The sequence below is a fragment of the Sylvia atricapilla genome, chromosome 9 (assembly GCF_009819655.1).
Source record: "Sylvia atricapilla isolate bSylAtr1 chromosome 9, bSylAtr1.pri, whole genome shotgun sequence".
Classification (NCBI taxonomy): Eukaryota; Metazoa; Chordata; class Aves; order Passeriformes; family Sylviidae; genus Sylvia; species Sylvia atricapilla.
The window spans coordinates 2,084,798-2,109,442 of NC_089148.1; the positions used below are offsets into that span (position 1 = coordinate 2,084,798).

The window sequence follows — 24,645 nt, forward strand, 5'->3', positions numbered from 1 at the left end:
CCACCTACCTTTTGACCTCCTGCAGATTCTGCACTGTGATGCTCTTTTAATTTTTGTTCCTGTTCCATGATGTCTTTCAAATGTTCATTTACCTAGAGACAAAATAGTTCATTTAGTTGTCTGTTCTAAGAGACAAGTCACAGAAATTACAAGTTCTTCAAAAGGTCTATAACTCAGGAACACAGAACTAAAAGATAAACCAAACATTTCAGACTATAGCCCTGAAGCAAAAGCAAATGTCACTCTCAGATGCAGTCTAGGTCACTGCTTGTTAGCTTTACATTGTACAAACTAAGCTGTCCCTTATTATTCTCAGTCACATTTGATTAACAGGGTATTCTTGTCACTTGATTTGATTATGCAATGAAGGTAGATCACTTCGAGCAAGATTCGTTCAAACAACCAGAATACCTTTAGGTTTAAATCTTGACAAAGTACACAATGAGATGACAACTTATAAAGAACCAAAAAGAGACCCTTGAGCAGGCAGTGTGGCATCTCAACATCACAGTGACACTTAAGATGTCAAATGTAGTATCTATTACAGTATTATTTTAGACTTCCCATTTATTTGGTTCACACATGTTCAATTTACTTCTGCAAACTTTTCTTTTTATATTCCGTAAATAGCAGATGAAGGAACAGTGTGTAGCAGAACAGTCCTGATACACCTACATCCATAAATACACATCCTAGCCTCTCATCTCTAATCAAATCACACAGACAACAAAGGAAACCCCAGCTTGCTTTTCCAGCACTCATACCTTGTTTATCCAGTACATGACAGCATCCTCAATATCATAGGGTACCTCTGTAGCCTGGAAGAAGGTGGAATACTGCTGAGTGCACGAGATGACTTTCTCAACGCTGACCATCTCCACAGTGTAAGCCATCATGAGGGTGTCCATCATGGCCAAGTGAGCACTCTGCAGTGAGAAGCACCAACACCTCATCAGTTTGCAAATCAACAAGATCTTTCTTAGGTATTGCTTCTGAACACAGCCACATACATGGAAAGACCAAAACTGTGAATGCTACAAGTTTTCTGTCTGGTTGTCCGCTTTAAATTAAAAACAAATGAAAACAAACATAACGGACTTGAGAACACAGATGAAATTGCAAATTAAAAGCAACTTCTGTAAAAGAATTAACACCAAATTTAAAGAACTGAAAGTGAACAGAATAAGCAAGTTTAACTCTTCAAACATCACATCACTTTTAACAGAGCTAAAGAGAGCTTTTAAATTTGTCACCATAGCAAAACCAAACCCCCTGATCAATGTTATTTGTACTGGAAATAAAAGCTGAAACTGCCTGCTAAGCAATATCATCATGAAAATGCTGCATTAATATGTGAAAGTTCATCTATATTAAAGCCCTAACCCAGGAAGAAGATATTATACTAACCTTTAGTAAAAACCCAACAAAATGATAGAACAACATTTGTTTTTCTTCTGGGATGTAATGTAGGTGCCACAGCTATAGATCTAGGTTTAAAATTCTACACCTTCTGTTAAAAGAGGAAGTACCTTTCTTCTGATGTCATATATTGAAAGATGATGGCTATTTCACTGTCTGTAAAAGTTCAAAATAAACAGTCCCCTCCACAACCCAACACAATAATGAAAAAAAGAGGATGACAACCAGGATTTACATTAGATTCTTGTGACTGAATAACAAAATGATGGTGGTTTTTAGAGGCAGTGCCTACAGCTAAACACATTAACTTCTGCTTCATGATAAGAAAAACAGAAACAGCTTTCTAAGTATTAAACAAGATTTCCCATGGATCAGAACAATTTCCAAAGACAGTATTTTTAAAACATTGCCTTGAAACACAGCTCAAAATGCAAACGAAAATCCCCAAGACTCGTTAACACCATCAGTTCAATACTATAAAAACAAAAAACACTCACATAAACATCTCACAGATAAGTAGCTGTAAGAGCCATGGTAACAGCAACGAACAACATGAGTCACACAGCAATATGCTATCTAATCCCCATAGTTAAGGGACTTCATGCACATCACTTATTCCAGAACTCCCAGCAGGAGAAAGATGAACAGATCCAGACCATGTGCTGCTCTTAGTGTTTGTATCATCGATGAAAGCCATCATGCTGACCTCAGAAGTGGGCAGCAGCATGTACTGCTTTTTATTCAAGCAGTTAAGTTGCTTTCCTTCACACAAAAAGGCAAACTACACTTAACAGACATTCACACAACTGAAGCTGACAGCCAACCTTCCTGGGACAAACTTCTTGTCCTTGGACACTGGCTGTGGCCAGAGAGCCCTGTGTGCCTGAGTCCATCTCTGCTCCCAGCAGCAGCACAGTGGGCAAGGAATCAGCACCTCCTCATGCTGCCCCCACTGATGGACTCAGTCCCAATAAACTCCTTCCATCGCTGTTACCACGCCTTAGGAGCTCATTTACAGACCTTTACGGACAAATACTGACACAAGCTCCTAGGGAATGAAGGAAAGAGCCTCACAGTTGAATCCTGCCACTCAGAGTATTAAAGAAGGGCGAGGGTATTGCCTGTGTGCAGCCTCAGGAGCAGCCTGCACTCCAGTGTGCAGAGCAGCAATGCTCTGCAGGGATGCTTGAGCCCAGGGAGGCACAAATCAAGTGTCACACAAACTCCCAGTACAGTTCTCCTAATCTTTGGGAGGGATTGCAGAGCCTGGGACAGCCATACAAATCCAGGCAGTTCTGGCAGGAGTTCCCAGTGCAGATTGCAGAAAGGTGCCTGGTTTAGTCCATGTAACACGCAGCAAAGGGAAGATCTGGATCATCTCTGACATCCAGGGTCACTGCTCAAATAATCTTTCCTTGCTACACCTTGCCTGAATGGTACCTGGGTTAAAATCTTGTGCTATTTTCAGACTGTTTTCAGAAGCTCCTCCCAAAAATAAAAAGGAGACATTAAAACAGCAAGAAAATGCTGGATTTGCTTTTGAAGAGGAGGTAGTGCACAAAAATGTGTTTTCCAGGCAGACATAAGAATGGCCTCATAGAGAATGCTACTGCGAGGAGTGTGCTAGGAGTCATCCAGGCTGATCCAGAACTGTTCCCAGTGCCTGCAGCACAAGGGGATTCTTTCCACCCTTCGCTCCCTGCCTGTGGGGAGGACACTGCCTTCCATGTGAGCTCTGACAACCAGAGAAACTCACAGAGGTGTGAAAGCAGCATCTTCTTGCCCAGCTGTTGATCCATGAGTAGTGCCCTGGCTACTACACCTGTGTTCTCAAGACCAGCCTGCAAGAAAAACCACCATTGAATTCCCAGAGGGAATTTAGTAACCCTCACCTCCCATCTCTGGAAAACACCTACAAAGTGGATTGCCAGTGGAGAAAGAAAGCCACTGAAGTGTTGCTAGAACTGCCAAGATGCTCAATACATTATAAATACATTAGAAAAAGTAAATTATTTACAATTAGTTAACTGAGTCTCTTTTTCAATTCTTCTAGCAAATCATTAATGAAGTGCAAACTGCTTAAACAAACAGAGGGAAGAATGACCTTAGATAATAATTTGTACTATCAAAACGAAGTGTAATAAACTTTTACCAACAATGGCTAGATCCATGCCGCAATCTTTATTTTATACAAGCAATCAAATACAAGAATCTTCAGTCTCTAAAGTGATTCCAAGTTATTTTCTTTATAATCCTGACAGGACACTCGGAAGACTTTTAAAAACCAGTAAATAATAAAAAGAAGAATTACTGTTATCCTGAGGAAAAAAAACAATGATTTGCCACTGTTTTTTAGCTAGCAAAAATCAAACTTTTGATACTATAAATAGTTTCTTTACTAATGAAAATATTTAAAACTAGTAACATAGACACATTTATTCCCCTAGACAATTGCAAGTAACCAAATAAACAACAGGAGAACTCATATGTAAAATAGCTGTTTGTTTAGTTTGGTTTGTTTGCTGGGATTTTTTTAAAAGGAGTTACCAGAAGAACAAGAAAACTATTTAATTGCACATTCAGCCCTACTGGTTTTCTTCCACTTATTCTGGAAAGAGTAGACAAGCTGCGTTCTTTTACATCTCTTCAGTCACTGTGCTCCATAAGAATGAGTAAACTAAAAACTGCACAATAAAAATAGTGTCCTACTCTTTCAAACATAGGCTTTGTCAGCATAACTGCTGAAGTTCTCTAAAAAATCCCAAGTTTTAAGAAATTCTGTTGATAGTAATAAAGTTCTGACTGTTTGGGTTTTTTTTGCCTCTCTCTCTGAACAGCACATTTTAGATGCAGCTAAAAAAGAAATCAAGAGGGAGAGTTCACTTTTACTAGTCAGATCTGCAGTTACAAGTGAATTACATAAGGAAGCAACATTTCAGATCTGAAGGAGAAACAGAAACCACTTTGAGCTGGGCAGAAACTGGGATCAGCACTCAGCAACATCTTCTATCTCTGGATGAGCCTGGACACAATGCCTGAAGGAAGTGCCCAGGAGCTGCTGACGACTGGGATGAAGACAGTACATGAAATTTTGGGATTTCCTCTGAGGTGGCACCATTCATATACTCAGTCTCAAAAAACCCAGGCAGGATTTCATGCTGTCACATCCCTCCCATGTCCAGAATTACAGCAAGGTATAAATAAAGATGTACAATTGCAAAAAAAGAAAAATAATTTTAGAGAAATAATTAAAAAAAACCCCAAAACAGTAACAAAATTATACAAAACTACCAGAGAAATATCTTTTAAAGAAGTCAAGATCAACACAGCAGCAGTGAACAACACAGGAAATAATACACTTTTCCCATAAGTGTTATGCAGAGAATTGATTTAGGCCAATTCAAACAACCGTTTCTTTCTTTGACTGCTTCACTGCAGCGGTGCAAAGTAATAAAGTCTTAAATAGAACACAACAATATAGTAAAAAAATACAAAATGCTGGATTCTTGGAGGTATTTTATTTTCTAGGACACAAATGTGGTTTTGTCTTTCCCAGCTACAGCCTGCACAGAGCACTAGAGTTTTAACTTACTAATCTTAACAATCTCATGTAATTGCTGGTTAGTTTCTGCCCTGTAATGTAGGTTCCACAGCTTTTCATTCTATTGCTGAATAGTTCAGTAAGAAGCTTACTGAGCTGCAGAAGAAAAATTATTCTGAGCATGGCTGCTAATGCTTTCCTGTCTGCCTAACACTTGATTACAGAGCTTTCTTCACCTCCATTGAAGAACTGAAAACAGCGTCATTAAAAAGTGCACTAAGCAAAAGGTGCATATGATACTGTATACACACAGATACTCATGGATAAATACCACAAATTACAGACAGCTCCTACATTGTTACCTGCTACTAAGGATATTTCTTATATTCCATTAAATGATACTCGGGTTGGGAGTTCTCTTTTGAACTCCCTCTTTAGGAAAAACATAGGCAAACTCATATCTCACTGCAGTACTTCAAGAAAGGGGAAGAAAGAAAACAGAGGATATAATTGTTACTCTCACGCTAAATAGAAATAAATACTTAATTCACTCTTTCCTGAAGATTTTTCTTGTATTAAAAGTCCCCTAAATTCACTATGCTTTGGAGAAGAGATTTGATCTTTGTCAGACTGGCTTTTGTAAACAGAAATACATATTACACAAAACCCACATATACTTCTAGCTAAATTCACTAAAGATTTTATCTCAACTGGATCAGGTACCTGAGCAAAGAACACAAGAGACCAGCTCTTTGCATTTAGCTGGGAGAATTTTTCTATCTCCCTTGCATCAGCAGTTAGCATGTAACCAACTGCTTCTGCCTTCTAAAGACAGAGGTTTGGATCCAGGTACTTTTCACACTCCAGTAAAAAAACCCTAAACAGTAATTCCAAGGGCTCAATGAAAATCACTCTGATTATCAAGGATATAGACGGAATAATCACTGTAGGACGCATACTTTAAGAAAAAAGGTAAAACAAGAGTTGTTTATATCCATGGTAAAAGAAAGAGTGTAAGAGCAGGTGAGTATGGGCTTAAACCTACAGGAAAGGTTATGGTAAGAGCACTGTGAGGATCACCTCCATACCACTCTAACCCACACTGTGCACTCAGCTTCCTTGCAGCTTCTGTGTATAACAGTTTGAGGAGACTGCCCAGCTTAAGGCTCCAGCCCCTTTCCCAGAGACCCTCCCCTCGATAATCCAAGTCTAAAGGAATCTGCAGGCAGAAAGAGATTTCATCTGAACTTCAAGACTCAATTAAAAATTGCAGAATTCCAGCTCAGGGAAAGTATAGGCCAACACTTGGATACTGCAGGAGGTGAGGAAAGAATTAATGAGCAGAGCCAATAGGTGATAACTCCACCACAAATTTCAAAGCTATTGTTCATTTGACCATCATTTTTACAGCAAAACGAAGACAATTTTGATACTACAAAGGAAACAACTTCTAAAATATTTCAATCAACAAAACAGAGCAGTCTGAAGTAGTCACTTTGCTCTGTTTGGTGCTTTTTGGATGCCATTCTTCTCTAGCCTCACACAGTACTTATGCTTAGCACAATCCTAAAATAAGCTGAACTTTCTAGTTAGTCTTGTCCTGCCAGGCAGTGATCATGCTGAATTATCTCCCTGCTGCACTGCCATGAAGAACAAGGGCTTGACTCTGATAGGATGCTTACTCAGCAAGAACAGGCATTACTGAGTCACACTAAGCACCTTGAGACAGGTTCTGCAACACAGAGGGAATGGGGTTTGCTTTCAATATTTTTATAGCCTTCTCTATTTGGTTAACTTTTAAAATTTAGTCGTCGATTATGTGAATATATATACTAAGATATTGTTGTTGGGCTGACTATACACATCTGAAATTGAAAACAAAACTCATTTCTATAAAAAGGATTTCTCAGGTACAGATATTACCTGTGTTAAGCATTTTGATAGCACTTATAATTTCGACCTAAGGTTTCCTCATTATGCTCATTAGGGAACTTCCTAATCTGATCTACTAGCTCAATCCTAACTAAATACCTAACAGAGATTCCGAGATCTTCTGGGTGACATAACAAAGTGAGACTCTGACCCACTCCAGAACATAGTAAAACAAAAAACCTGCACAACAGACAGTGAATTCGAGAACCAGCAAATGGTGTCCATCACATTAGTTGAATTTCAACTTATTTTATAGTTTCACATGACCTACTTTGAACTTTTTAAATATGCTTACCAAATGCAAGTTGCCTCTTCTTATTTACTGTGAGAATCAAGTGCCTAATGATAAAAACCACAAAGGCACTTCAGTGTCTTTATGCTAAGTACTCCAATTTCAAAGATAAATACTGGAAGTTAGATAGTTTAAACTAAAGTAAGAAAGTAACACAGGGTAACTGGTAAGACAGTTACACACATTTCAACAAGTAAATAGCAAGAGCCTCAAATTTCCCAAAGGACTTTGTTTTTGCAGATAATTCAGGATTTTCCTAGAACATACTGTCAAATCCTCTCCAGATAAAACAAATCAAAACTCTCTTACAAAAACTACTTATGTGCATTATCTCCTTGCTCTTATGCTAGTTCAAACCAAGAACAAGCAGTAATTGTATTAAACATAATCTGAATTTCTTATTTTCACAGCAAGCTTCACTACTCTTTGAAGAACACAGGAGCGGGAAAACAAAAAACAAGGCTTTGTCTTATCCATATATCAAAAAAAAAAGTAGTTCCCTCTTCCTGACTCATTCATACCTGCATAGGAATGACATTAAAAGCACCGGTTTAACTTCTCTGGCAGCTCAGCCAGCACCTGCAGAGGCAGTTATCACCAGGACGCATCAAAGCGTATTCATCTCAGAACATCTGCTGAAGGAACCCAGCCTTAGGAGTGCTGGAGAACTACTGCTTCCTCACAGACAAGCAGGAGCAGTGGCAAGACAAACTAGATTAGTACAGAGTTGGGGGTGAAGAGTTCAGGGTTGGGTGATGTGATGGAAGTACGTAAGAGGGGAAGTTTGGCAAAAAGAAAAAGCGGCAGAGATCCCAAAGTAAAATAGATATGTAGGGCTGAGGTATTAATCCATGGAAATGAGACTGGAAAAGGAAACAGGGATGTCTTCTCCAGTGCATGAAGCCTGGCACTGAGCCTCAGCAAGCTGCAAGCCCCACCGACAAAGCCACGGCTCAGTCTGGGATCAGAGCAGCCTGCCTCTCAAACCTTACAACACTCACTTCTGCTTCATCTCTTTAATATTGTTAAATTTGAAATACTGACAGCCAGGTCTGAATGGCAGCTGTTTCAGCCCAGGTAACTGATATCACATGCTTTCTGACTTATTTGCACTTCAGTTTTGAATTTCTTTATTGGATCAAACTAATTAGTAACCTGCACCCTTTATCTCACAATCCTTAGAAGGTTTAAAGACTTGAATAAATGTAAAATGCCCATTTGATAAAAGGCATGCAACCAACTTGATATTACAATAATAATTTACTAAAAACTCACCTAAAGTAATGCAGAGCATGATATTTCGCATAATTCTCAACATTTAACAAATCTACAGCCTTAGTTTCTGATGAACTGAACTGTAATAATGAGCACTTCTGCATTTAGTACTAATGATGCTTTAATTGCAGTGATGAATAGTACAATATATGGTCTGTTCAATTAATCTGTTTCAAAAATGGAACTCTCAGTATCATTATGTTTGTAAAAAAGGTTATCAAAGGACACTGTTTTTCTACAAGAGAGGAGATTAAGTTATCTGTGGTGCTCTCCCTCCTTTCTCAAACAAAAGGAGGATCAAAGCAGGGTGAAATTATCAATGGAAATCTCCAACTGAATTCCACACAGTCCTGGGACTGGCCTTCCAGGGTATGTTTTTAACTCCTACATTCTACTCAGCTTCCTCAGGAAACGTGCCTCCCAGCTGCAACTTGTGTGAGACACTTACCACAATATTAAACTGGAAATATAGACTTAAATTCTCCAGGAAGGCATTTTAAGAAGAACTTTTAGCTATAAACAAGATATTGGGGTGTTTTGTTGCAAAAACCATCTTTGTTTTTGAGAGTTACCATCCTTCTTGGTCCAAGTTCGTATTTTTTTAATTTATGAAGGAAATGTGTATCATTCGGCACCTCAGATACAGAAAAAAAAAAAGCAGTACTGAAGCTAATGCCTCTGACATGTAAGCATCCAAGACCTAGGGACAGCTTCATTCTGTCACACATCAAATATCAATGTATTTTTACAAAACTGCTGCTGAAGAACCTATGAAAAGCTTCTGTGGTTTTTGTTAAACTGCTGATGCACAAAAATCCATTTTTAGGAAAGAAACACGATAATCTTTCTCAGGTTTAGCTTTCTTTGTTGATCTAGCAAAATACTAGCTTAAGAAATCAAAACATATATGTTCATTTTAACACGCTATCCTCAAAAAGAGGAAAACTGCTTCAATTTTTACATGTGAACGTAATATGAAATCTTCCTGCATTTGCATATGAACAGGCTCCTGATAATTTCCTTGCTGCTTCTTTACTAACCATACAAAGGGAGAGAAATAAGGTCACCCCACTCATTACTGTAATGGCAATTACATTAAGAATAGGAGTTATTTGACCTTTTCTTCAAAGGTTTTTAGGAATACCACATTTATAGACCATAACACAGCACAGTAAGACATGAGAGGGAATTCGACCTGGACAAAAATTTTCTGCTAAAATAACAGCCAAGGTCAAAAGGAATTTCCCAGTCTCCTTTAAATGAACTCTACCAGCAGTGTTAAATAATTAAAACAGACACACAAAATGATACTGATCACAAGGAATCTGTTTCTCTATAGCCGTTAATGTAGTAAAACCTTGCAAGTGACAAGCTGCTGACTAATAGCATTACTAAATCAGACAGCTGACCAACATTTTTTCATCTACTTATTAAAGGATTAGGACAGGCCAGCCACAACAGCGGCTGCTAAACAAGGATATGGCCCACAGTGATGTTGTAGCAGAAGTGGGAAAGGTACTTTATGGCTATTTCAATAAACATATTCAAAAGTGTTTCCACTTGTTTGGTAAATCTGGACTAAACACCAAACTTTAGGACAGCTCTTGAACCTCTGAAGTAGAACATGGGTTCTTCAGAGAAAGACTCTTATACATGCACACACGGGCATAAAGGAATTGCTTTACTGGGAACTTTAGGATCTGTTTTTTCATTGTTCAAAGCAATTGTACTAAGGAATACACTTTATTCTTAAGAAAGAGCAATCTGTGTGCCCTCACAGAGCTCGTGCTGCACCAATAATCCTTTTTAATAGATTACTTGAACCCGAGGATGTCCATCTACTGCAGCAGATTTTTGCAGGACATCTGGCAATAGTCTCCATCACCATAAGCTTCTGCTAAGCACAGGGTCATACCCAGGCTCTGTCTGCATCAGGAACTGCTGCAGACCTACAGGAGCAAACTGGTACCCAGAAGAGGGTTGTGCTGAGGACAGGATACCTACAAGACAGACTGCAGTTGCCAGCTATCATTCTACTTAAAAAAAACCCCAACAACTGGAAGTCAGTAACATACTAAGGCAGTGGATTGTCTTTCTATCAGCATTTCACAAAAATGGGAAGGTCGATGACATAGTAACTAAAGCTTGTCTTGAAAGTTACTTTGGTAAAGGCATGAAAAGTAGTTATCAATATGATACCATCTTCAGGTACAATTTTATCAAGAAAACTTTCTTTTGAAAAATGGAATGGGAAATTAGCTTGCAGCCTATGCACAGAAAATATTAAAATGTTTTACCTAAAGAATTAAGATAGAACAGGAGACCACTGTGAACTAGAGGCTACTTCTTAGTTAACTGGCAAGCAAGGTAAAACAGTGCCCATTCTCATCCCTCACAAGTATCTGTTTGTGAACTGGCACTTTTCAGGGCATGGAAATGAATTTGAAACTCTCCTTCCTCCACCTCTCTTTGGTAATGAAATAACTGCAAGGTCATAAGACTTGTAAAGATTAAAACAATAAACCACACGATCATGTTCTCATTCCTCATGCATTTTTGGTTTATAATGTTATTATTCCAGGAGGTGTTGCATAATTAGTGGGTCTTGAAACAGTGAAGTCAGCTGCAGTAGTAACCTATTCACATTGTAGTAAATACCCATTTTCTTAGGCAAAACATCCCACCCCCTATTCTCCCCAACTAAGGCAAGCTGAGTAAAAGAGCACGGAGATAAATGAAAGAAAACAGAGAAACCAGCTGAAGAGAAAATCACAATGCAGAAATGGGAAAACTGCTAACTCCTAACCTTTTATTTTCCAAGTAATTACTTAAGATGGCAATAACTAGATTGCAAGTATTTTCTTTGCTTACAAGAACACCAATAAATACCAACAGTATGATTTGAAACCTTGTGCTACAAGCACAAGATATGTCATTGCATGCTGTCCAGAAACCACATAAGCCCTTCACATGATGAAATCTTTCCTTTGGCAAAAGCAGTGACCCCTATACATGAACGTCACCTTGTTAATGGGAAAGATGAGAGCAGATGAACAGAGGGAAGGAGCTGCAAAGTATTTTATAGCTGTCCTTAAACAACGGATTCAGAGACCACCAGCTGTAAACATGAAGTCCCATCAGCAGTACCCACAGTGCCACCCAAGGATCAGTGCAGGCCCTGTGCAAGATTCAGGCAGTTCCAGGGATTCTCAGCATTGTTTCATTGGCCAAAAGTGTAAAACCACACAACAAAAATCTCAGATGGGCAGTTTCACTGTTGAACATTTAGAGGAACTGAAAACAGGTGGGTTTTTTTTGATGAGGTGGAAAGAAGATGGTATAAGTATTGAGAAATTACATCAAGCCAGGATAAAATCCTTGGAGATGTACTGCTGCAAGGACTTAATGGATGATTCTTCTGAGTGGACTGAGTAAGGCAAAGAAAAGTAAAATTGTTGTTTTCTATTTTTTTCTTAATTTCTCAATGCCTTATTTTGCTCTGTGTTTCGTGGCTGTGGTTTGTTTGGGTTTTTTCCAAACCTCCTTCTCATTAAAATTAGAAATTGCTTGACATCTGTTCTTTCTTTTCAAGCATCCAAACTCTGAAATCCCATAATCCGTAAATGGGAAAGGACGATTACTGGGAAACTTGGCTGAACTACATGTGAGACACATTATGGGACATTTCAGCAATCAATTTAAAATCATTGGCTTCAAGTGTGGTATTTCAGAATTGCAGGCAGTATCTGTAACTTATGTTACCTAAAATATCCAAAGGAATATTTTATCAAACATGAAAAGCTGGCTGTAGGCATAAGCAAGTCAATCTGTAGTATTTGAAAAAGAAAAAAATATCAATACTGTGATAGAACAAGATGGGATGGGCACTATTAGATAAGCTGGTGTGCAGTTCTCACTGAAGAAGAAATATCACAGGACATGTATTGGTCACAGGCAGAATATATTTCAGCATCCACCTGATCATCCACACCTATGAAAAGCCCAAATCAGTAAGCAATTTTGCCAAAGAAAATTCTTACAGTACACATTATAGGTATGAACGACTGTGCAGAACTTTATATTAAACATGAAAACTGGTCAATATTTTTAAATGACCTTTAAAACATGGTTTAGATAATTTGGAGTTTGCTTAGAAATGTTAATTATTCAAACTTAGACACAGAACAGTTGCTATTTTAAGACCTATTACTTCCAAATTATGATGTTTATTTCAAGCTGTTTGCAGGATACATATGGGGACACATCAAGCAAGGCAAGAGGTACTGGAAAGGCCCAAGAATGAACCCAGGCTAGAGGAATGCCAAGCCTACAGGAGAATGCACACATGGCTTCTCCCTGAACAGAGGGCTCTGTGGAGTTTCAGCTTCCAGCAAATAATGTGTACTCTGTGTATATCATGTAGGCACAGTGGATATATTGATTTAATGCATTATTTTATTACCCCATGACAGATTAAAGGTGGAGGTACAGACCCAAGTGAAGAACTAGTTCACAATCTTATAGTTACTAATGGAGAACAATCACACATGCACCTGCAATCCTCACTTTATTGAAAGTTTCATTTCAGAAAGACAATTTTATATGTTTATATTGCTGTAAAAAAAAAAAAAAAAAAGGACAAATACAAAAACTATTAGGCTAAACTGATACGAATTTTCACATTAGTACCCATGCTTTCTGTTGTGTCTGGAACTCTTCCCAGTCATCCTCTTAGCACTTGGATGCAAAACAAATACCAGCCATCAAAGAGTGTAGATGTAACACTTGCCACATCGTTTGGGTAGTTCAAAAGGCATTATCAAACCCAAACCAAAGCAAATGGCTAATAATACAAGTTGCCCATACTGAAGAATGGTGCAAAATAAAGAAAAGGCATGCTAATAGTGATTCTTCAAACCTTTTACTTGGATACTCTTTAAAATACTTCTAGTATTGATTAACACGACCTTCCAAATGACTTTTGAATTAATTAACTGACTACTGGGATTCTCTTTACATAAACTACAGATTCTTTTGGCAATGTGAGCTTTATCAATGACTGACTATAAAAGTTATTTTGAATGCTTTCTTCATCTTAACTCTACATTCTAAATTTCTTATTTCTCTTCCTGAAGATCTGCCTCAGTAAGTCTCACATTTGTTCACATACACACATTAACACACTAATATATCTATAGGAATGAGATGTCAGAGTGGCTTGGGATATAGCAAATGGTGTTTGCAAACGGCCTTAATGAGAATGAATCAGTCATTCAAACAGCATTATCCCTTTGAGATATGAACAAGACAAGTTGTCACATTTAGAGACTAACGTCATGCTTTTATCAGAGTTCCAAGACTGCAAATGAAAATGCCACTTTGGCTTTTCTCCTAGCTTTCCAGTATTTGGCACTGCCAGTAATTTTTTTTAAACTTCTTTTTATGCACATTAAATAAATAAATAATAGCCTCGGTTTCATTTCTACAGACACTAATACTGATATTAAAATTTTGAGGTTTTAAACAGATCAGTTTTAAAGAAAAATCAACCATTACAAACACCAGCCATTTGGTTAACAAGTCCTGTTCAGCTCCTTATATTTCATGGACATATATTATGACCTTTTCATTCCTCTGTTGCCCTGATCCAACATTAAAACTTGCTTTTACATCCTGGTATTTCCACAAGACACTGAATGCAACAATTTAAATTCTCTTCTAATTACTGATAAAGAATGTACTGCCTAGTACTGAATGCATTAGTATTTGCAAATATAAAACATGCTGCTTGGTGAGATAAAGACAAAAAATTCTTTCACATAAATAAATAACTAATAGATACATACACAGACCTGATTTTATAGTCCTCTCACTCAGATGCCACGTTTTATCCTGCATTTGATTAATTTAATAAACATTTCACTGAAATAGTAAGCAGCCCTACCTTAAGCACTATGTATTGCATAGTGACATTCATGACAGGGGAAAACAAGTGACCTATCAAGTTCTCAAATTTCCAATTTCACCTTAAAACCTCATTAAGCTTTCAATATACAATCATGTTCAAACTGCTTATGTAAATTCAATTCATTGCATCCTCTATAAAGACATTTGAAATACATAAAAGGGTGCAAAGCCATGTAAATATAAGCCTACTATAACATGCTTTTTCACAGCAGCAAGTACAGAAGTTAAATAATAAAAGTTCAATTACTGTACCCATACTTTTCTTCAGTATTTTCCTACACCAATATCAATCCATTCTTTTGTTCCCAGAAATTATGCCAAAAAAGTAGGAGATAATGGCACGTCTAGTTGCCAACAAATTAGCAGTGTATTATTTTAATCTGTAAAGCACCATGTATACTGATGCTGTTGCAAGAAGCAGAGGAAGAGTGGTGGGAGTTATACTGTGGGAGAAAAAACATTATCTCCATTCTGGAAGAAGATATTCCCAGCAATAAGGCTTTATCACATCATGCCTACACACAGATCTGGAAGTCTCTGCTTCATTGGGATTGTCACAGATTGATGATGTCCTTTTGACAGAATAACAGAAGCACTTTGGGGAAACACCTCCATGCACTTGGCTGTGATTATCTTTCAGTAACAAGAGGGGGCAAAGTGGGAAGAAGTTAAGTTGCTCTGTATCAGTGATGCTTTGTGAATTGATGAACTGTGAGCTCCAGTCTCTGGAGAAACTTTGCTTCTTCTCTCACCCAGCCATCACTGTAAGTCCCCTTGAAGATCCACTTCCCCTCGTAAACCCTCTAATCTCTCACATATTTTCCTCAGCTCTACATCCTGAAGGCCTCCTTGAACTATTCTCAGTATGTGCTGGCTCAGGAAGGAAGCTCATCAGAGTCCACAGCTATTTGGTCTGCACTTCAGCCTTCCCTTGGCAAAGCAGTGAATTTGGCTCACTCTCCTCTAGTCCAGCAGCCATCTCCAATATGCGTGTACAAGGACTTGTACAAGAAAGAATTTGTAAAATAAATAACAACAGGAGAGAGATATAGGCCATCCCTAAGTAGAACAAAAGACAAAACCAAAAAGTCATTGGATAGGATTAAATTTGCAAATTCAGATCATATTTTAAATTCTTTTCAGAGAAGATTTGGGAAAGGTACAGAAGCAATGCAAAGACTGAAAAATCAGCAGTGTACATCAGGAAAACTAAAAGGAAAAATTAGTCAGTGGTTGTACTGGAAGAATGGTAGGTATTTTTCCAGATAAAATAACTGCCAGGAAAAAAACCCCAACCCACCATTTAGAAGACTACAATTTGTACAAGTCAACAAAAGTGATAATACGGTCAAAATAGAATATATTTTAGAACAATATGAAAGCAGTCTTGCATGATTTATCCTTAATTTAGTCTTGAAGATGGCAGCTTACATTACGTAAAAGTAAATATGAACAAACAGCTTCTTCATACAAGGAAAAAGTGATGTAAGCAGCAGGAGAGACATGCAGTTCTACCATTAAACACAGCACCTTTTTAAATCACCTGACTGCTGACAGGCTTTTGTGCTGCTGTCCAAGGTTTCAGCCTTTCAAAAGCCAGCTTGAAGCTCCTTTCTTTGATGACTGAGGATATTTGTCGTGTTTAAGGCTGGGAAATACTGGCCTACAGAGAAATATCTCAATTCTGTTAGGAGTTAACATACAGACCTGGAAGCTGACAATGGCCATGTATTTCCCTTTTCTAAAAGAGAGTTCTAATTCAGTCTTCTAGAAAATATATTAATTTCTCATAGTCTTTGGATTATCTGCAAGTCTGCCAATTTCATGCTTAACCTAAAATCTTCATTCCATTCTGGAGCAAACAGGGAAAGAAAAAAATACCATGTTTTTAAAACCACAAAGGGATTAAAGAAGAGTAATCTGTACACATTGAGTTATTCTTCCAATAAGTCTAAGAACACTGGGGACGTTCCAAAAGATTAGAAGACATGGAACAATGGATTTTTTTTCTTTGAGAGTCAAGAGACAATACAAATAATTTTAATGCCCCAAATCCTTCTTCTGATCTCATGTAAAATAATTTCAGAGTCAACAAGCAGCTTGATTTATGTATGATAAATGAACAAGTGCCAATTTAAACTAAGAGAACATAAGCCACTTTCTAAATTCACGTATGAGTGAAAAGTGCAAGACATTATCAAGTAAGGCATCTAACTTGATACTAATGCATTCTGAATAAAGAGACTTCTTAATGCTGGATACATTAAACTGATTTATACTGCAGCCCTGAGCATAGAATCAGCAATGAATTGGTGAATTTTTCAAGAAACACCACAGGAATGAGTTATCAGCTTACCATCTCTTACTATTTTAACCAGTGGCCTGGAAGGAAAATTCATCACTGATCTGGTTTAACAAGAAGACAAAGTTTGTGGGAAAATGAGGAATTACATGAGTAATTAGTTCCCTCTCTAAATTTGGTAGGGTAAGAAGAAAAGTAAGTCCCACCAAAATGGGGACTTTTCCCTTAGCTGAAAAAAGACAAACTACAATAATCAGAAAGGGCCTTACTGCCTTCTCTAATAAAGGAAAGTTTAAAATTGTTTAAGAAAAGGAACCTAAAATAATTGACAATACAGCCATAGATATAAGAGCATAATTGTGTTAAGTCATTAGGACATTAGATCTTGTTAGAACAAGCAAGGCTGAATTATCCTTCTCCTTCCCCCATAAGCAATACAAGCCAATAATACCAAGGCACATGTAGCCCATTATATAAGTTCTCAGACTCCCAATGCTTTGGGAAAACCAGGTAAATCATCCCTCAGTGCTTAGAGGGATATGAGTATTTTTGCTGCTGTTGAAAGTACATAGTACTTCAGGAGGATTGGGTTTTTTCCCCCAAGGCTTTGACCTGGAAAAATAAGAATTTTCATACATATGCATCATACTTTTAGAATCAGGATTTGCTTCTCTCCAGCAGTTCTTCGGTAGTATGTATACATATTTCTTTATCAGCTTCAGTATTACCATGCTATTTTACTTCCCAACTGTGTAAGCTAAGTATTCTTTGTATTTCTTCCTGTTGCTAAAGAAAAACTAAAAGCAGGAGCTGGAGAAGTTCATCCTTTGTAGGTATCTACCTTATAAGATACATCTAACCATAAGGAATTGATCAACACAGAAGTTATGAGACTTCCCTGACAAAATGATATACTGAACTACATTAATTCACAATCTTTCTATAGGCAGTCACAGCGTTATTTTTAACCTCACATGCACACAGCTGTCTTTACAGGGAAATTATAAGTATCATTAGATGGTTTGGGTTTGCTTCTGGGAGCAGGGAAGATAAGAACAGGGGTAAGGAAAACAAATGAAAAAGCAAAACATTCATAATTGTGAAGTGGATTTTCTTTCCATTAACCTTCTGTCCATTTCATTGTTTCCCTGTTATATATTAGGATGCACCCTGGCAAAGTCTTGTAATTCACTCTAAGCTTTTTTCCCCAGTCCATGCTTCAAAGTGAATTGGCTTCTTGGCAAAACAATGCCCCAGAAACATACCAGTGGGATTTACACAATTCTTGCTGTGTAATAGACCAGGAAGCTTTTACAAATGTTTATCACCTCACAGAGTGCCCTCAAGAAGGGAAATCAAGTGCAGAGTTTTTTCCACGAAAGCCTATTTCAGCAACATACGGACGGTATAATCAGTTCCAAATTAATCTTCATATGACAGAGAAGAGAGTCAGAAAAAAGTCTGTATTAACCTTTTGCACCGGAGAAGAGAACACAGAAGTAAATCTCTGGTCAGCAGGCACGGTGTGAGGTTAGAGACTGTCACCGCCTGAGCAGGAGCATGCAGTGACTGTCCCTGCAGGAGAGGAGAGGCAGCTCACACACCATGGGTCACCTGCAGCTCACAGGAACACCCCACACGCCCTGTGCCCTACGAGCCCTGACAAGGTCAGCTGGAAACCTGGCTCCAGTTTCCAGCACAACCTGTCAAGAAAGACAAGCACCGAATGGAAGGCGTTTGGAATGAAGAAAAGGTTTGGGAAACAAAGGGCCTGAGAGACGTTTCCTGACCACACTACAAAAAGGATGGAAATAAACTGCTCACGCTTACACAGGCACAGTAGAAACTAAGTTGATACTACATGATAGATTTTAGAAAGTCTCCTTTTCCTTATATTTCTTCCTAATGGTAGGGTTCTTCTGACAGGTGATATGGCAAAATAAAGCCCCCCTCACTACCCCAGAACCCCAGGAATTAATTCATAATTTGCAGATCAGCAGGCTATCATCAGTAAAACGAGGGTGAGGTGGTACAACTTGTGTAACCACACCTTTGAATAAAGGCTGTTGACAAACAGGGAGAAAATGCCATCTATCTTTCAACAGCACTTAATTGGCACCTACTGCAGTGGTTTGTTGCCTAAATACCACTTACTGCAATTTACTTCAGTATATGAGTATCCTTTAATAATGTAACAGATACATCAGTTTCATATTTAAGAAACACGTTCCTATATAATGAGATTTCATATTACACACTATATATATTTAATAATTGAATCATGTAAAATTAATCTGATGACCCATTACACACATGCCCAATATCTACATATTCTCTCTGCTTTCCTTGCAATTTTCTTCTTTTAAAGGCCATATTAATATTTAATATTTTTAACCTGCCACTTCTTTATGAAACTGAAACAACAAAAAGAATTTCAATACACACTTCGCATTGTATATACATATGTCATAAATACCAACTGCTGCATCTTCTAAATTGTATTCCAAACACCCAGCTTAGATCTTATAAAAGCTCTTGCCGTTTCAGCTTTAGAGAGATGTCATCAGTCTTGACAGCTGGCTGATATGGATCTCTGGCTATGGCTAGATGATTATATAAATTATGCTAAAGATAACTTTTTCCATTATTACATTATTTCCATTATAAAATCATAAAGCTGCAGGATTTCTAACATACATTTTACTAATTTTTCAATTGGTCTTAAGATTCATGGTTTGGGGAGGCAAGGAAATATACTGGGAGACACCCTTCCTCATGATCTTCTGATACATGAGGGAAAACTGAACATTATCTACATTTATACTAGATAGTCACTTTCCTACAGAGCACTATTATAGTCAATCTAAAACTTAAACTATTCAACAAGCTATCAGATAATCTTTTAAGGTAAATCTCATTTTATTTACATAGAACAAATCCTACTGGATTTTGGCTGATTGGGAGATGCATGTGTGCAAGGTAATACAATTTCTTACTAGTTCATATAAACCTACCAGTTCCTATAAACAATGGACATACATTGCTATTTACAGCATTTCCTTAACTGTCACACAAGAAGAACAGATACATTTAAGACATTTTGTTCATTCAACCTCAGGAAAAGAAAATCTCATAATGTTAATTTCCACAGAGTTTGTAAGAACAAAGACTTTGTTATGATCCATCTACTGTGATGACACACCGTGTGTTCCATGCTGATAAAGGTGGGCAGATTGCCAGGATTATGTGTGCAGATTAACAAATGCAGATTAAAAAAATGTTCTTTTGTACTTGACTGGAGCAGCTGCTGCATTTTGGGGAGTACAAACTGTATTCCTTCAACAGTCAGTGTGGTTTTGTCCCCTTGTTGCTGTGTGTATGTACTCCACAGAGCTGGTAGTGAAGCTCTCCTTATGTTTACATGACAGACCCACACCTCCTGCTAAAAGCTGCTCACTATTTTCCATAATAGGAAGAAAGCAGTGCTCTTCAACTGCCTGCTACAACCATGTAAGATTTTTAGCTTTGTGCTAGCCAGTACAAGGGTATTAAGAAAGATTTCTCTTCCTTACCATGATTCAAACAAACTGATGAAGAAATTCCTTCTAGGTACCCTGTAAAAAAGTTCATGGATACATCTTTTCCTAATAGCTCAGTTAGTGTGCTCCAAAATATACTTAACCCAGCAGAAGTAAGACAATTCCTAAACATGTATTTAAATAAACCTTTTCACATATTTAAAGAAACAAAGAAAGTTCAGAGCAGCAAAACAACAGCCAAAAGCTGAACCACACTAAATAACAGTGCTATTGAAACAGGAAGAAAATGTTCTTAAACTGTGTTTTACAAAGTAGCCCTTCTTTCAAGGTTAATGAAAATACTTCCTGACCTTTTTAAAAAGCATTTTATACACGGTATCTGGCATTCTTTATAGGCTTAATTCATGACATATTTCTTTCATAATTTATCCATCCTTTTAACCGGTTTTCTTTTTGTGCTTCAGGAGTGGATTTTGGTCTGTTCTCAAGTGGTTGTCTTGGGTTTTTTTAATTAAATCACCACCATCACCTCCTTTTTCTCCACCTCTCCCTCTTCTGCAGGTTAAATGCACCACAAGACGGAATAATGACTAAGAACACAATCAGAAGCTCTTTGATTCGAAACTTGAGTTTGTTCAAGGCAGAAAAACATCAACTATTTTGCAAGGAAGTGAACAAGATAGCAACACACAATAATAATGCACTGCATTATTTTCTCATGAGAGGCTGGAGACTTGACTTTGGGAGGTGTTACCTTCTCTTGAGGTTCATTTAATTTCCTGTCATTATTCCAAAAGCAGCAGTTTGATTCAGTAGATCACGTATCTCGTTTGGAAGACGCATTGCAATATTCTCTCCTCATTTTAGTAAAAGATTAAATGTAGTTACCACAATTTTACATTAGCCTAAGTGTGAGAAAATGTGCTGCTATTTCTAAATATTTCCTACTATGTTCAACTGGCAAAGGCCAGTGTAAGGGCAGCTCTGTAAACATCTGCATCCATCAGGGATTTTATGGCAATTCTGAGAAGGCACTTTCAAGGCAATACAGGCAGCACAGCTTATTCAATAGCTCTGCACAACCAAAATCAACCCTACAAGATCTGTTATAAAGAGCAATCAGATTTAGTTACCTTCTAGGCAAGAATTCCTAGTAACACAAGTTTGAAATGCCAGCTATGGTGCTGGAACCCTAAGATCAAAACACTGCATAGATTTTTGTACTGAAATTAAGGATGCTGGATTCAAAACAAACAAACAAACAACACCTAAAATTAAAGCTAGAGAAATCATAGAAAGCCTTAGGGTTTTCAGCATTAGCACTTCTGGAAAGGACCAGGAAAGCATCCCTCCTTTGTTATTCTTCATAGACACAACTTTGGTGTCAGTAGCTTTGCTACTTTCCACATTAGTTGCCACACTGGGTGCACAAGTTGAGCAGACAGAATTCCATGAAAACCCAAAGGATGTTGCAGAGGCCCTTGTGGTTATCTGAGTCTTCCACAAATGTCTGATACGGATATGCACAAGTACAATGAGCCCTACTATAACTCACACTAATAACCTGCTTGTTTTGCACTCACTAAATTCTACACAAACATACTGCAGAAAACACCCCAAGACACTGCTTCTATTTACATGACACAGAAAAAAAGCATTTTCTACATAAAAGAAAGACATAATTAAATACAAGCAGCAAGCAAAACAAAATGCCCAGGCTATGAGTCAACAAAAATTGCTTGGAAAAAAGCTAATAGGACATTAAGTTCTAAGTTAAAATGGTTAAATGCAGAAGGAACTCTGTGGAGAGCAGTTCCCATGGCCCAAGTGTGAACTGGCATCCCGTGTGTGAGGGAGCCTGGTACAACATTACTGTGGCAAACAGGTGGTAGTGCACTGCTGACTGAAATGGGACGGTATATTTGACACAGTAAATCCAGCAAAAATACTGGATCCCTATTTTCAAGCAAATGAGAGCCTTAAGAGGAATGCACATGAAGAGATGAGACTAGAAATGAACAAAAACTATGGAACATCTAAAGATCACATTTTCCCAGCCCAATCCCACAGCAGACTGGTTCTACATAGCACATCAGACTCACTGAACTCAGGTTCTGTTTCACCACTATATTTGCTTATTATTTTAATCCTCTGTGAAACATACTACTATCAAAGACGACTATATATCACAAAGCAGGCAGAATCTGGTGCTTTAACTAACAAATTATAGTATCTGTGGACTCAAGTCAAGTAACTGCAAATTCTTTTTATGTGTCTTCATCTAATAACTAATTTGCAATAGCATGGAATTTGAACTTGTTGTATCATGCCTAAAACCAGAAAAAAAAAAATTCTTCAGGGCAGAAACCACATCTTACTTTGTTCTGTGAAGTGCTTAGTACACGTTGTGCTGCTTTCCAGGCCAGAGTTAAAGGAGCTGTACAGCCGGGAAGTGCAGAGACTGCAGCATGTAGCTGCAAGTAACCAGGTGATCTGCTGCAGCCTTTCCTCAAGGAGAAACACACCTCTGATGAAAGGCACTGTCATTTCCAATGAATGCAGTCTGCCAGGGAGACCAAAAGTCTGGATGGCAGGATGAGTTAACCACTTATTGTCTGCTATCTCACCCAGAAGGACAGGCAGGTTCTGGCTGTGGGTGCATACACACCTAGCATTATCAGTGCCCGAGTCCTCCTGCCTTCCACAGGAGTTTCGCTGGCTACCATCAGCTCCACAATCAGCTCTGCACAACAGAAACACAAAACTGGTGCAAAGGTCCCTGGACTCACCTCTGCTCCCTCCTCAGGGGATTCACTTCAGTCAGCTCTGCCCCAGTCCTGGGAAATGAGTGCCTCTTGGCAACCACAGATGTGATCCTAGAGCCCAACTTCCAGGCTACATGCTCAAAAACCCTGCATTTGTGCTCCCTGAGACAACCCCACGCTGCAAACCACGAGAGCAGTAACTGGAAGAAATACAGTTCTTGGCCTCAAACATGCACTCCTGATGACTACTAACTAGCTAATGCAGGCACACCTAATTATATATAAACCTCAGTTACAGTCCAGATTCACAAACTGCTACAGAGAAATTGCTGCCAGACTTCCTCACAATAGATATCTCAAGGAAGAAGGCAACTTGCAGCTAAACTGATACACAGCTTGCATGACAGCACACTACTTTTTATATTCAAACCCCATACACACAAAGAATGTCTCAGAATTAGGAAAGCAGCAATTTTAATCCCTACCAGTTATTATGGACTTATTGCTGGGGTTTTGCAGGAGCCTCTCATTCCCCTTCCATCTTGGTTGAAAACTGTAGAATTTTGTGAAGGATTTAGGTGTTACCTGATTAATGGTAGTAATTATACATGGGTGTAAGTTTAAAGTAGCTGCTCAGCTGGTTGATTTTCTTGCAACACTATTTTTCTGAATTGGGAGTTCAGCTTTTAGCAAAATTTACGTTATCTGATTATATTAGGCTTAGCATGGCTTTTATACTTTCCCACACTGAAAATCTAAAAAACATTTTTATGGCATATATTCTTGGATATAGTATTTACACACAGGGTATTCACAAACTTTTTTCTAGTCACTAGACTTTATTTAAAAACTAAATATCTTCAAATACCTTGCAAGTTAATAACTATTTTTTGTAATCAGCTGAGACTGTTTTGTCAATATACAATAATAAGCTTAGGCAAATAGATTTTTCTGGTGCAAATTTGGTAAATTTGTATAGAGATACATTACTGTATCTCTATACCCCCTAACAATACTGGGTTTAAACAAAGTATTCAAGATTTGACCTTATAACTCCTCAAGCTGGAAATTCACATAGTTTTGGCCCTGTCACATTAGGGACAGAAGTGCACTGCTGGGGTAGTTATGCAACTTCTGTATCTCTGCAAAGTGAACTGAGATGCTGATTTTTTATTCCTTTCCCCACATGGCAGAAGTGCATTGCAGGGACTTGAGGGAGGAAAGCATTTCTTAATGCCTCTCCGAATCTGTTTATTCTTCCCTGCACTTGAAGCAAATTGAAAGAGACCATATGAATACCAAGTGACCAGCCTGATTAAATATCAGAATTCTTACAAAATGATTTGGCATGGAAAATAAGTTACTCAGTTAATACAAAATTCTTGTCATAACGGAGAAATTTGTATAAAAGTCTCCTCTGATTTATCCTGTAAGAACAGACATATATGTTTTAAAAACAGAGATCCAATACTTATATGAGAAAAAATATGAAAAAATCCAAATTGCTTTCCTCTTGCGTACCTGATATTTGAAGGTTTAAGTCAGCATGGGTTATGAAGGAAATACAAAGTTTAAAAAAATAAATCAGCATAGAAGAACAAAGCTAAGCTTGA

The 24,645-nt window shown here is 37.9% G+C and overlaps 1 protein-coding gene across 4 annotated transcripts in view; it reads right to left on the minus strand.

The window, feature by feature from the left end:
- The window catches only part of CAMSAP2 (calmodulin regulated spectrin associated protein family member 2), an 81,213-nt gene that overhangs the window by 40,248 nt on the left and 16,320 nt on the right, over positions 1 to 24,645 (minus strand). For all 4 annotated transcript variants that reach the window (XM_066324600.1, XM_066324598.1, XM_066324601.1 and 1 more), the window contains exons 3-4: positions 765 to 926; positions 9 to 92 (exon numbers count right to left, since the gene is read on the minus strand). In XM_066324600.1, the coding sequence (XP_066180697.1) occupies positions 9 to 92; positions 765 to 926 (246 nt within the window). The remainder of the gene's footprint in view (positions 1 to 8; positions 93 to 764; positions 927 to 24,645) is intronic.